Source organism: Merops nubicus, unplaced genomic scaffold, assembly GCF_000691845.1.
Source record: "Merops nubicus isolate BGI_N331 unplaced genomic scaffold, ASM69184v1 scaffold9802, whole genome shotgun sequence".
Taxonomy (NCBI): Eukaryota; Metazoa; Chordata; class Aves; order Coraciiformes; family Meropidae; genus Merops; species Merops nubicus.
Window position 1 is genome coordinate 62017 of NW_008595609.1, and position 12967 is coordinate 74983.

Here is a 12967-nt window from a genome sequence, read left to right on the forward strand (position 1 = left end):
AAAGCAAACCCAGGAAAGACCAACCCCAGTCAAGTTGCCATCTGCCATCCTACGTCCAGGGAAATGGTCCCTGAAAAAAATGGTCATACAGTTGTATAGGAACTCCTAATCAAGAGTGACGTGAAGAAAAACCCACCACCTGCCATCCCCAGCAGTGACAGACAGCTGCTAGCCAATATCAACACAAATACTTTTCCCCCTGTAAAGCATTCATTGATCTGAAGAGGATTAACAGAGATGAGGAAAGCACTCATTCAGGCTTCCAAAGACTTGGCTAAAAAAAAGGGCATTCAGGAGGTGCCAGATATTTGAGAAATTAAATTTTTGAGAGTTTAAGGAATTTCTCTAGGAACTGTTTAAGCTGCTAGAGAAGCAGCAAAGGAGACAGGTCTCAAAGGAAAAGAGCCTCCCCAAGATTCAGGCAACCCTAAAATAATGCTTCAAACTCCTTTCAAACCCTGATGGACCTGGTAGAAAGGAACGGTGACTCCTCCACCCCACTGGCACAAATCTCACGTTTTCAGCCCTGAAGCTTGTGAAGCACCTCACTGTGAACCTGCCCCTGCACCAAGCCCTGGTCTGCACATCAGCCTGAGGTCATCTGGAAGAGAGGATATCACACTCCTGGGATTGTGGTTGAGGCTGCTCCAAGGGCTGAGAGTGGTGCCTGGGGGTACTGCTCTGGGTAGAAGCTGCCCCCAGAGCTGCTACCACCAAGCAACTGGAGATGAAGGGACACCACACATTGCAATGCTACGATGGGCAAAAGGCAACAGATGCACCATGAATGCTGAAGACTTTTGGATGTGCAACCTGAGGAGCAGGTCAAGCTCTCCTGTTCCCACAAGTTTGTCTCAGCCATATCCTGTAAAGATGGCTTGCAGGGCTGAAGGGATCATTTCTGCTCAGCCACAAGCTCCTCTGCCAAGCGAAATCTTGCAGCAATGAACTCAACCCCATTTGTGCCTTACGCTCCCCTGGCTGCTGGTGACCTGCCTCCGGGGACAGGGGTGAGACCTCCTGCTGCCTGCAGTCAAACCAACCATCCCTGGCCACTTTTCCTGCTTCAGAGCTAATAAAATAAGCTCAACTGGCTTCCTTAGTAAACCACAGCCCAGCCTTCAGGGCAGTCTGACACCCCTGCTGATGAGTTATGTGGCACAGAAAAACCCAGGCCTTTGATATTGTGGAGTAGGAAGCAAGAATCATGCTCCTTGGTTCTTATTATCCAGTCTCTTCCCTTCCATGGCCACCCAAACCTGCTCTTTGACCATCATCCTTCTGCTCACCCAAAGGACACTACACTGAGCCAGATACCACAGCTCAGCAAAGTTAGTGATGCTTTACGTTGTCCTCAGGCAAGCAGGATTAGGCTCAGAAAGCGTGTGAGATGTGCACTGCTCAAGAGCTCCATGCCCTCCACACCTGAGGAGTTAGATAACTGAAAAAGACAACTCTTGTTACAACCTTGTTCTCTAGCGCTGTGGTACATGACATGTTTTATGTCACCAGGTTTTTTAGCACTGTGCCAAGCACACACATTCCAGTTAGGCAGCTGGTATAAACATATATGGTCCTTGTGAAACAGCAAACATGCAAAAACCAGAAAGCTCTCAACATTTTCCCAACACTTTCAGGGATGGAGGGCAGGGGCTTGCCTGCAAAAGACCCTGTGCCCGGCTGGCTGCCCACAGGATGCTGCCCGCTGGCACCAGCTCCTGCCCAGCCAGGGCTTGGGCAGCCCCAGCACAGACCCCAGCTGAGCTCACGAGCCCACTGTGGAGGTACACACCACAAAATATTCCCATCCTTGCTCCTCAGGCAAACGCAACTATTCTGTTCTGAAGAAACAGGAACAATTAAACTGGCCCAAATGACTAAGCAGTTGTTTGCCATCTGAAATGTCCTTCTGGAAGAGTTTAGCTTGGACTGGCAGACACCATGTCCCTACTTCTCCAGTTACAGTCTTCTAACACCTTGTTAAAGTACACTTCCTGTAACTATTAGCATACCCTGGGATCATGAGAGCCAGCAGATTATTCTGGGTCTAATATGTTGATTTCCTGAGCAGGTATACACTCAATGATGTCCTCACAGCAGCTCCAGCTTGTGCTACAGCTGGAGTTTTTAAAGACTTCTGAAACACCAAAGCCATCGACTCCCATAGATACGCTCCAAGAATCAAAGTGCCAACAAATTAATCGATATAATGCTGCAAATCCAAGTCTTTATTGTGTAGCCCCAAAGTGTAGCAGCCTACATCTCGTTTTCCTCAGCCGTACCAGTGCCATCGCTGCCTTGGACTGCCTGGGAAGCACCCCAGGAGCTATGATGGGGAGAGATAAATAACTGCGCCTCGTTATTTACAGGTAACAAATTGGTCTCCAAGTTAGCTGACAGGGCTGAGGAATGAGGCTGCTGAGCTGTACGAAGCAGAGGCAGGGAGCAGGAAGTCAGAGCAACAGTCTGCTCACCTGTATTAATGATGCTACACTCTGAAGCAAGCTATTTTCTTAATTACTTTAAAGATTTTCTTTATTTCATTAATACATTTTGATGAGGAGCACATTGCTGCCAAGCTGCCATACTTTAGATTGATCTTTCAAAGGTAACATGCAGTCAGATATTCATACTTCATCTTGATCAATATTAAACAGCTCTTATTGATTTTTTAATATCAAGTATTTCTGCATTATTTTTGAGGCATCTCTGCTTTAAAATGCCAGAAGGAACAAAATAAATCAGTATTCCCTTTCCCTTTAATCCCTGTTTCTGCTGTAAAATGAAGCGCAACACAAGTTTTCAAAGCAGGCAGCCCCCTCTGCAAAGCAAAATATAAACTGAAAATATTTCGCGTATCTAAAAACCATGTAACAGTTGGGCTCAGCATGAGAGTACAAAGAAACCAAACCTAAACCCGATTCTGTTGGCTTCACGATTCCTGTAAAACCCCACTTTTCCCCCAGACAGAACAGTTATACAAATAAATAGAGATGCATATAACTTACCGGAGCAAATATCACCATACACATTTACAAAAGGATTTATAATCCAACTTGCGCCTCCTGAAATAAAGCAAGGTTTGTCTCATACTAAAAATAAAGGCTCCCAAAAGCTTCTCACAGGAGAGAGAGAGAGAGAGAGAGGGAGGGAGGGAGGGAAGGAGGGAGGGCGAGTGAGCGAGCACCAGCTCCTTGCCTCGCTTTTTACGAAGCAAATAAGGAGAGCAAGAAAATCAATGCCGAGAGAAAGTGAGCTGCTATACCAATCAGGCAGCAGCCTCAGCCTTATTTGCAGAGGGATGGCAAAATGCTCCTGTTATTAGACAACGTCTACACAGAGCCCAAGTAGCACCAGCAAATACTTTCCCCCGGGGAGAGGCTGGTGGATTTGTTGTGGTGCAGGTACCCCCACAGCCCCTTCCTCCCCGGCGCTAACGCAGCATTGCGCTGGTCCTCGTGCTCTGCCAAAGAAACAGTTCACAATCCTGGGCTAAAGTTGTACTAAGCTTAAAGATCCTCCCAAGCTCTGACACTCACAGGGTGCCATTGGAGGGGGGCTTTGTTGCTGGGTTTGGGGGCTTTTTGGACTCGGCTGTATTTTGAGGTGTCTTTCACTGTATCTCAGAAAGCTGCCTCACAGGTCCAGCAAGGAGCCCATCCAGAAAGGGGAAAAGACATTTTAGGTCTCTCATACTTCAACGTGCACTGAGCTCACAGAGGACGAGACCTCTGAAACATCTTCCTGGAACCTGAGCTTTTTCCACTTTTTGTGTATCAGAGAAAAACCATGGGAATGACATAGGTTCCCTCGCGCCAAAAGGGAAAATTTCTCTGCTACTAATCTGCTCAGACAAAACCTCTGCTGTACCCCTCTGTGTGTTGGAAGGAGGAGGAGAAGACAGCAGGAGGCAAGATATTGCCTCTGACATACAGGCACCTGCTTGGGAACAGGACACATCAGTGGCAAATGCACGCCCCTCCTTCAGAAAGATGCCCCCTTCGCTTCCCACTGGCAGCTGCAGGACACCAACCCCACGCCCTGCCACTGCAAACCTTCCACCAGAGGGGTTTCAGGCTGGTCCCACATCTCCACGCTCTGTTCAGAAATTCAGTACATTAAAAGCACAAAACAGATGCACAGATCCCTCCTTGCGAGGCACCCAGCTCTGCACCTACCCTGGGAGCCTCCATCACCCCCAGCCCAGCACCCCAGCACCCTTCAGTGCAACCAAGACTGAATCACACCCTGCACTCTTTGTCAGCCCTGGACTTAGCACTGTTTTGCCCTTTTTTCTACACACATCAAATCTTTTCAAATACATGTGACTTAATGGATGAGGCACGCAGTGAACTTTCTCTTTATTAGGAGACAGAAGTTACCTGCTGCTGCACTGAAACACCTGCTGGGTGACAACAGTTCTCCACGCAGCAAAGCTGGAGCACAATTGCTTTTCCCCAGCAGTTTGGGATTTATGTTGTGCCAGAAGAGCTGGAATTCACAAGGAAAATCCTGAAGACGAAACCAAGGAGCCTGAATTAATCTGATAATTCAATTTGTCTGTTCTGAGGCTGGCACTTCTAGCACAATCCAGGCATGGAGGAGACTCCAACAGCCCTTTATGAGCACTGAACCTCCAGACCCCCTTCCCACGAGCAGGAGCTGCATTGCCCTGCTGACAGATGTCACTGCTGACGATGTGGCCCCTCCAACAGACCCAGCCTGCTGCCAGCTGATGCTGTAATGAGGAGACATCGTGGTGCTGAGATTGTTCTCCAGGCTGAAGCTTTATGACTTGCTGCGTTCTAACACACATGAAAGCATCTGCCAGCCACTGTGCACCCTGCTTGAAAACAACTCAGCACCTCTGGTTTGAAGAGCTGGGCAGCATCCTGCCTCCCACAGCACCCTGAGCAGCCCTTTGATGCCTTATGCACACAAGAACTGCACTGGGCAGCCACACTCACACCACACAGGCTGCAGCAGCATCTCCACATTCACCTGGTTAGTGTTGGCCAACACACCTTCCTCCCTGAGGACGGGTCACACATCTTGCTCCTTCTTCCTTGCCACCTCTAGAAAACACTGAGCAGCCCAGACAAAGCGTGGAGGAGGTTTTGTAGGAATAACAGATCCAAAGAGGAACAGGAACCTCTGCCAGCATAGGCAAAAGTGACTGAGGATCATGCAAAACTCATCCTCCACTGCAACAGCACAAGGGGTGATGCTGGCTCTCCCACACCCCTGGAAGAGCTCTTCTCCAGCTTGTGGGTGCCTGGGTTGCTCCCACACATTGGGGGAGGATGCTCAGCCTGCCTGAGCTCCCCAGCTGACACATCTCATTGCTCCTGGCCTCTTTCATTGCACTCAGCTCTCCAGCTGGCACTGAAACTTGCTGTATCTCATGGTGACCAGCTTCTTGCTGCAAGGTGTGACAGTAAGTGAAATGCAAACACCTCTCATTTTCATTTTCCAGTGAGATGATTTTATTTTCCCTTCCCACAGCTAACAACTGGTGTGACTTAAACTCACTGAAGACTTCTGAAAACTTTGAAAGACATCCATTAAAACAGTTTTGCAGAGGCACCCCAGGAAGCTGCCACACCTCAGCCCTTTAAGATCCTTGCCCGCTTGGGCACCTGTGTGGGACGTGGGGCTGCAGGATGCAGTTTTAGCAGAGCATGATGGGTTACACAAGGCAATGACCCCTTCTGTCCCACAGCCCCTTCAGCCAGCACTGCAGCATGGACCCCATGGCATAAGGAGATCCAAGCCTGCATTTTTTTCCCAAGCTGGTGACAAACCATGAATGCTGGGGACCAGGTCTAACACTGCTGGAAAGCAGATGGGTCTGTGTTTGCTGACAAGGCAAAACACTTGTCAGGCTGTGGTGGGCCCCGCAGGCCAGTGCTCTTCTCAGCTTTATAAGATTCCTGCTCAGAAACTCATCTGAAACACCAGGGAGGGCACTCGGGATCAGCGAGCATAACCACAGCCAGTGCCAATGCCAGCACTGTTATTCCATGGCTCTCTCTGCACTGTCAGAGCTTCCCTCTCTTGATTAAGTTAGGACTATTAACCAAACTCAAAAGCTTAATGGGATTCAAACTCTTGTAGGTACTACTGAAAAGCTGTACACATCCAGCAATTTCCACCAGCTTTGCCACGTTACTCAGGGTCTGAAGAGGTGTAATGCCCTGGCCTAGTACAAAGTTTCTGGCCAATGCAGTAACACAAAAAAAGGATGAGGGCTACAGCCTGGAGAGAATTCTCCACTTTGGGTAGAGCATGGGAGGCAGCTGCCCAAGGACAGCATGAGACAGAGCTGCCCTTCTGGCTCCATAGCTTTGCTGTCTCTTCCCCCAGCCCACCTCATGGTACCAAAAACCCACACAGTGGGAGCCCAAAAGCACTGGTTACACTCAGGCCCTCTCATTGCTGTGTTGCTTCTCTTGCTGTGGCCAGCAGATCAAGGGGGGTGATTCTGCCTCTCCACTCTAGTGAGACCTCACCTCCAGCACTGTGTTCAGCTCTGGAGTCCTCAGCACAGGAAAGACATGGACCTGCTGGAGTAGGTCCAGAGGAGGCCACAGAAATTATCAGAGGACTTGAACCCCCCTGCTGCAAGAACAGGCTGAGAGTTGGGGTTCAGCCTGGAGAGGCTCCAGGGAGACCTTATTGTGGCCTTTTAGTACTTAAAGGGGTCCACCAGAAACACGGGGACAGATTTTTTAGCAGCACCTGTTGCAACCGGACAAGGGATGATGGTTTTAAACTAAAATAGGAGAGATTTAGATCAGATATAAGGAAGAAATTTGTTTACAATGAGGATGGTAAAGTACAGGTTGCCCAGAGAGGTGGGAGATGCCCCATCCCTGGAAACATTTAAGGTCAGGTTGGACAGGGCTCTGAACAACGTGATCTAGTTGAAGATATCCCTGCTCACTGCAGAGGGTGAGACTAGATGACCTTTAAAGGTCCCTTCCAACCCAAGGCATTCTATGATTCTTACCATATTTGCTCCTATTACCCCAGAAGCCCTGTTCATGCTTGCATATGTGTGTGTGCAGATTTACAGGTGCCTATAAAATCCCCACACTGCACGATGGAGATGCAGTTTAACTGGCCTTGCTGTGGAGGACCTGAGCCATAGCTTTTTCCAGTATCATGGTCCTCAGCTCTGCCCCAGGCTGCACTACACCCACAGTGACCCTGGCCAGGCTACAGCAGGAGCAGGCAGCACCACCACAGGCACTTCAGACCGTGTCTCCACATTTGGATGATCTCATTAACAACGTCGGAGCCTTCATCCTACCTGTGCCGTGGAGCAAACATCAATCAAAGTAGCAGTGGCTGCCCGAGCAGGCTGGAGCCTGGCAGAGGAGCTGCAGTCCTGGCCAGAGAGAGGAGAATCAGCCAACCTGGAGCTGCTGCTGCCAACAGCCCACCCGGCCAGGGAATATTAAGACGGGCTGCCTGTTCGCCAGCAGAGATTTCCACATTTCCCTCTCAAACTTTATTTAAATTTGGTAAGACAGCAAATTAATGAAGTCTGAGATACATAACTAGAAACCATTTGTTTTTCTCGTGGAAATGGAACATTTCCTAGTGACCCCCTCCCCCCTGTGCCGTTCGGCTCTGGTTGCAAATATTGCTGCGAGTTTATCAATCTGTGGCTTGTTTCACGCCGTTTGCAATGCTAATGAGTAAACCAATTTTGACATATTATGTAAGCCAGTTTCTGAAACAGAGATTCTTGGCAGGCCAAATGTAAACACAGACACCCTCTTGCATCCAATTTAAATGAGCATGTTGCTGAAAGCACTAAGGGCTTGATTCTGTTGACTTATTCCTGATTTACTCCAGTGGAAAAAAAAAAAAAAGAAAAAATAAGCAAAACAACAAAAAGCCACCCTTCAATTCAATTACTAGTGCTGCAGCAATTTGCAAAATGGATCTAATTTTGTAACAAGGAAATGTGTCGGAATAAGCTAATGCAGGGTGGTGACTCAGGCACTGTAGGAGCATCAGCACAGGATCAGGAGCACACATGTCAGATGGAGCTGATGGAGGAGATGACAGCTCTCCTCTCCCTCACCCTCCTAAACCAAATTTAGGTCCAGGTAGTGTCCCATGGGTTGGGCTACTCCAAGAGGGTGACTCCTTTCAGTCTCTCTGCTCTTCCACCACAGCTTTGCAGGAGGACGTTGCCTACCCGGGCAGCAGGCAAAGCCCAAGAGCTTTGGGCATTTCAGGCCACTTGCCACCCCTGCTGCGGTTACACCAGAGGTGCTGGGAACCCAGGGCATGAGGGGATATTTGCCTCAGCACACACTGAAGGTCCACGGCTGGGTGCCCAGACCGTCAGCCACTCGCTACCTTGTCCAGCTGGCCCAGGCCTGGCACCAGGCCCCACCACAGGAACACTGGACATCCTGATGAACAGATTACATCCCGTTTTCACAGGCTATGATCTCAGCACCAGAATGATGAGCACTGGATGGCAGGCTGCAACAACCAGCAGCACACCTCCCAGTGTCACAGGGATGAGCTGAAGGACACAAGCACGAAGTTAGGGGTAGGAGAAAGGAGGAGATGCATTTTTAAAAGTTCCTGGAAGAAGAGGCTCTACCAGAGAGATGAACAGGATTTTATTAAAGTGAGGAAGGGCTGGAATCAAATCTTCCATTTGCACTTCCCCAGTACCATCTGGAGCATTTGCATCTGCCAAAAGCACAGCTTATTTCTATCAGCAAGTGGAAGCAAATGGGGTAGCAGCATACCTGGAGGTGGCCTTTGCCCTGGAAATGGCTCTGGGCATCTCCAGAACATTTTAAAACTAAAAAACAAGCGAGAAGTTGAACTGTGATGTTCCTGCCATGGCAGAGAAAAAGAAGTAAAATCAGAGATATGGTGCTGTGAGGCGAGGTGTGCTGCTGCAGAGCATATTTATTGCATGTGTCAGAGATCCCACCAGGCACCAGAGCTGCAAAACACAACCTCGCACTCCATCCACATCACATCATCAGGACCAGGGTATCATCTGTCACACCTGGCTCTTTCAAAAGAGAGCAAGAGGAAGAATCCTTTTAGCCTCCAAGCAAATATCCCATCCTGAGCTTTGGATGATGAAAGCAAACCTGAGAGGTCCTTCCTTTGTGCTGTGTGGCGTTTTCAAGCTCTGATCATAAGCAGCTGAAATGCCACACGTTTGCTGGCTCAGCAAGTTTTACCCTGTGAGTCTGGAGATACAGAGTTTCTAAAGTAATTCAGGTTTTTATGGCATAAAAGAAAACTTGCTGCTGTCTAGACACAAAAAAGAGAAAAGGACAGGCTTGAAAGGAGGGCAGCTAACAAGTAAGCATCACTTGGGATGTAAATGACAGGGAGAAGAGATGCCTGTAGAGCCCCAGCCTGCTGGCATCCAGCTCACGAGAAGCAGCAAAGACTGGGAAGAGAAGACACCCCGCAGACCTGACTGACCACACAGGTTCATGCCTGAACTGATACAAGTCCAGCTCTTTTCCAGGTGACAAATACCCACCACCACTCACACTGCCATCCCAGCACGGGCTTCAAAGTGGGAGTGATGCACAAAACCAGGTCACCACATGGACTCCCACCCCTCAAGGGCAGTGAGGGATCAGGGTGCATGCTGATGCACCACAGCACCTCCCTCCCTCCAGTCTATCTACACATGGCACATTACAGTAAAAGGAAGGCAAAAAAGTGCTTAATTTCAGACATCTCACTTTTACTGTAATTTTAGAGAATTTGTTATGACTCCCATGGTTAGAAGTCCAGCTGTTATTGAGTGAGTCAATTTTAAAAGCCTTCACTGTCCATCCCATCATCCCCTGGATCTCTGATGCTCAGAAGAGCATTACTGCCACCCCCTTACTCTTGGTGCTTTCTGCATTTTTCAGCATGAAATCCTGTTTGTGCAGGTCTTAAATGCCAGACAGTAAAACCATATAAAATAGCAATCTGAAGGCCAAACGGGCATGGACTGAATGATGAAAACAGCATCGAATAAAAGAATCAGATGAATTTCCATTCTAATTTTTATAGGTATTTAAGGGGAAGAATGAAAAAAACCTAATTACTGCCAACTGTAAGTTTTCAGCTACCCAGCCAGCAGCATGCTGTTATTAAACTACTGCATAATTGCCTCTTTTACTCCACTTCCCACAGAAGTTGTGTGATTTCACTCGTAGTTAAACTCATAATATTGGCTTCATAACTAATCCTGTCAATCGAAATCCCTGGGGGCTGGTGGAAGGATAAAAATAGCAAGGAGTTGTTTCTTCCCTCAGCTTCCTTTCAAAGCCCACTTCTGCATGCACCAGGGCTGCACCAGCGCTGACACACGAACCTGCTGCTCTGGCTCCTGCAAGGCACAGAGGAGAGGGACAGGTCCTTTCAGCAGGCACTTCGGTCCTCCTGCACCATGTGTCTGACCCGGGGAGAATAAATCCCACCCACCTCTCCCTCCCAACACAAGCAGCTCAGGTAAGATGCTTGATGCTGTGCAGCTGAGCCCCACCTCTGAGCCTGGACGTGACCACCTGCCCCAGGCCTTTGTGGCAGCACTGAAGTTCAGCTCACGACTGCAAAGTGTGTGGATGTATGAGAAGCATGGGTTTCTTCCTTCCTCAAACACCCAGTGCTGGGATGGTACCCCACATACAAAACCACACCAAGGCACCCAACTACATGTTCAAGCACCAAAGATATCATCTGAGATAACTGTTGGGGGCTCCACGACCTTAAACACCTTCTCCAGCCTAAATGATTTGTAAGATAAACACAACTTGTCTGTGCACTTACTCAGGAAATTGCATAAAGCACCAGATTTTTACCCATCTAGGTTTTGTAAGCTCTGTCTGAACCCCTCCTCGCTCCCTGTGCATTGGACTAATGCTCCTTGCTAACTCCCAGCACGGTCCTTCCCTGGAGATGGCACTGGGCTTGCTGCAGAAGACCCAGGCAGGGTCTCTTGCCCAGGACACAGCACGCACGGTGAGGCCAGACCCACTGTTCAGCTCAGGTTTGGGACTAGGTGATAAGGCTGGATAAGGTGAGGGAAGGTGGATTTGGCCTCGAACCCAAACCTACCATCCCCATCTCTGCATCTCTGGAGACAACAACCCTGTGCTGGGGTTGCTCTCTGGTGGGCACGCACAGAAACTGCTGAGAGCCGGTGAGGAACAGATGGGAAACAACATTTCCCGAAGTGGTGACCCAGAGCCAGGGCCTGGGGTGCCCATGCCAAGAAGGGAGCCAGCACCAAGGCTCTGCATGCACCTGGGCCAGCTCTGGAGCCATCCCACTTGCCTCTACCCTGCTCAACAACGGCACAAGGTCGGCACCACGGGGCAGTCACAGGAGGCTGCCTCAGCAGAGGTGGCTTTCCTCCTGGAAGAGCCACCAGCCCGCCCACTACAGCCACAGGGGGTGATCCCACACAGAGCTGTGGTACCACAGCCTTCACTCCTGGTGTGCAGCTGGAGCCACCTCGGGTGGATGGCAGCAGTGTCCAGCAGCCCAGACTGACAAAAGCAGCGTTGTCAAAAAATCTGTGAGGGAAAAAAAACTTGCTCACCCTCTCCCTGCCCAGCAAGGAGGGACCAGCCCCAGTACAACACATGCAGCCACATGGAAACCACTGCTTCCCACACAAGCCTGAGACAGCCTTATCAGCCTCCAGAGGGATCCCAGGGTTAAAAACCCCTCGAGTGCAACCCTCTGCAGGAACACAGCTCTTCCCCAGGCTGGTTACTCCTGCCTCCCTCCATCCCCTTATTTGCCTTACTGTTGGAGACAAGAGGAGAGAAGAAGGTTCATCCCCTTGCCCAGGCTGCCAAACAGCACTCCAGTGCAAGCTGGCAAACTAGGAGAGCCCCTAGCAAGCCCAGCCTGGAGAGCCCTGGTGTCCCCACAGGCTGAGACCCAACAGCCTCCCAGGAGGTGGTCCTCCCAGCTTGCAGGCAGCAAGGCTGCAAGAGGACGTTCTGTAGCCTGTGGAACTGCCTTGGCTGACACAGCACTCGCTTCCTCACCCATGGTGTTCGTGCAAATGAACTCACAGGCTGATGGATCTCCTCACCCAGGAAGCCATGGAGATCCAGAGAAACTGTGTCATAGTCAAAGTGCCCCCTGGCAATGGCTCCATCAGTGAACTGCCAGCCCCTGGCCAGCGCGCAGAGCCCACAGCCTCCACATCTGCGCCAGGCACAGGCAGGATGAAGGGGGAAGCACCAATGGATCAGGGCTGAAGCAAAGCCATTAGCATGACTGAGGACTATCTCTGAGTGCAAGTACAGGAGAAGAGTAAAGGACAAAAAAGTAAAACTGAAGCTGCCACATACAGGGGCACCAAAAACTCCTGCAGGAACAAGCGTTGCTGATGGGACAGCACACAGAGAAGCTCAGAGTACCAGAGCAGATCTAGGGTGGCATGGGCCAGCCTGCCTCTGCTGGAGGTGATGGCATACACCTCCTCTTTGGACGCTCAGACAGGGCCTATACACATAGGCCTTAGCATCTAGATGAACATCCTTCAGGATCCATTCTTCAAACACTGCTGGGGGCTCCTGATCTTCTTCTATCCCCCAAGACTCTACTGATTGTGGCATTTCCAGTTAGACTTGTCAACTCTTCACCCTCAAAGAGGGACAAGAGTCCCAGGCATCATGTTCTCCTCCTGACTTGGCACAATGTGTCTCAGCAACTATTTATCAACCAGCAGGAGATCCTTCAGGAGGAATCTGGAGGAGAGCACGGGCTGTGTAAGCACTGGGTAGATCAAGGCCAGCCCAACTTTTAAAAGTACACAGTGTAAGCATGTAAGAAAATGCATGAAGGGTCTCACTATGCCCCAAATTGAAGCACTGCAGATGAAAGGGTGAAAGTGTATTTCACCTGACAGGCTGGCCAGAGAAAAAAAGGGGGGAAGTGCATTCCT

General features: G+C 49.7%; 1 protein-coding gene across 1 annotated transcript in view; it reads right to left on the reverse strand.

The window, feature by feature from the left end:
• SYNPR (synaptoporin) overlaps positions 1-3108 on the reverse strand; it is a 45395-nt gene extending 42287 nt beyond the window's left edge. Inside the window, exon 1 of the mRNA XM_008936113.1 lies at positions 3009-3108. Coding sequence (XP_008934361.1) covers positions 3009-3032 — 24 coding nt within the window. The 5' untranslated portion in view covers positions 3033-3108. The remainder of the gene's footprint in view (positions 1-3008) is intronic.
• Between the last annotated feature and the right edge of the window lie 9859 nt (positions 3109-12967).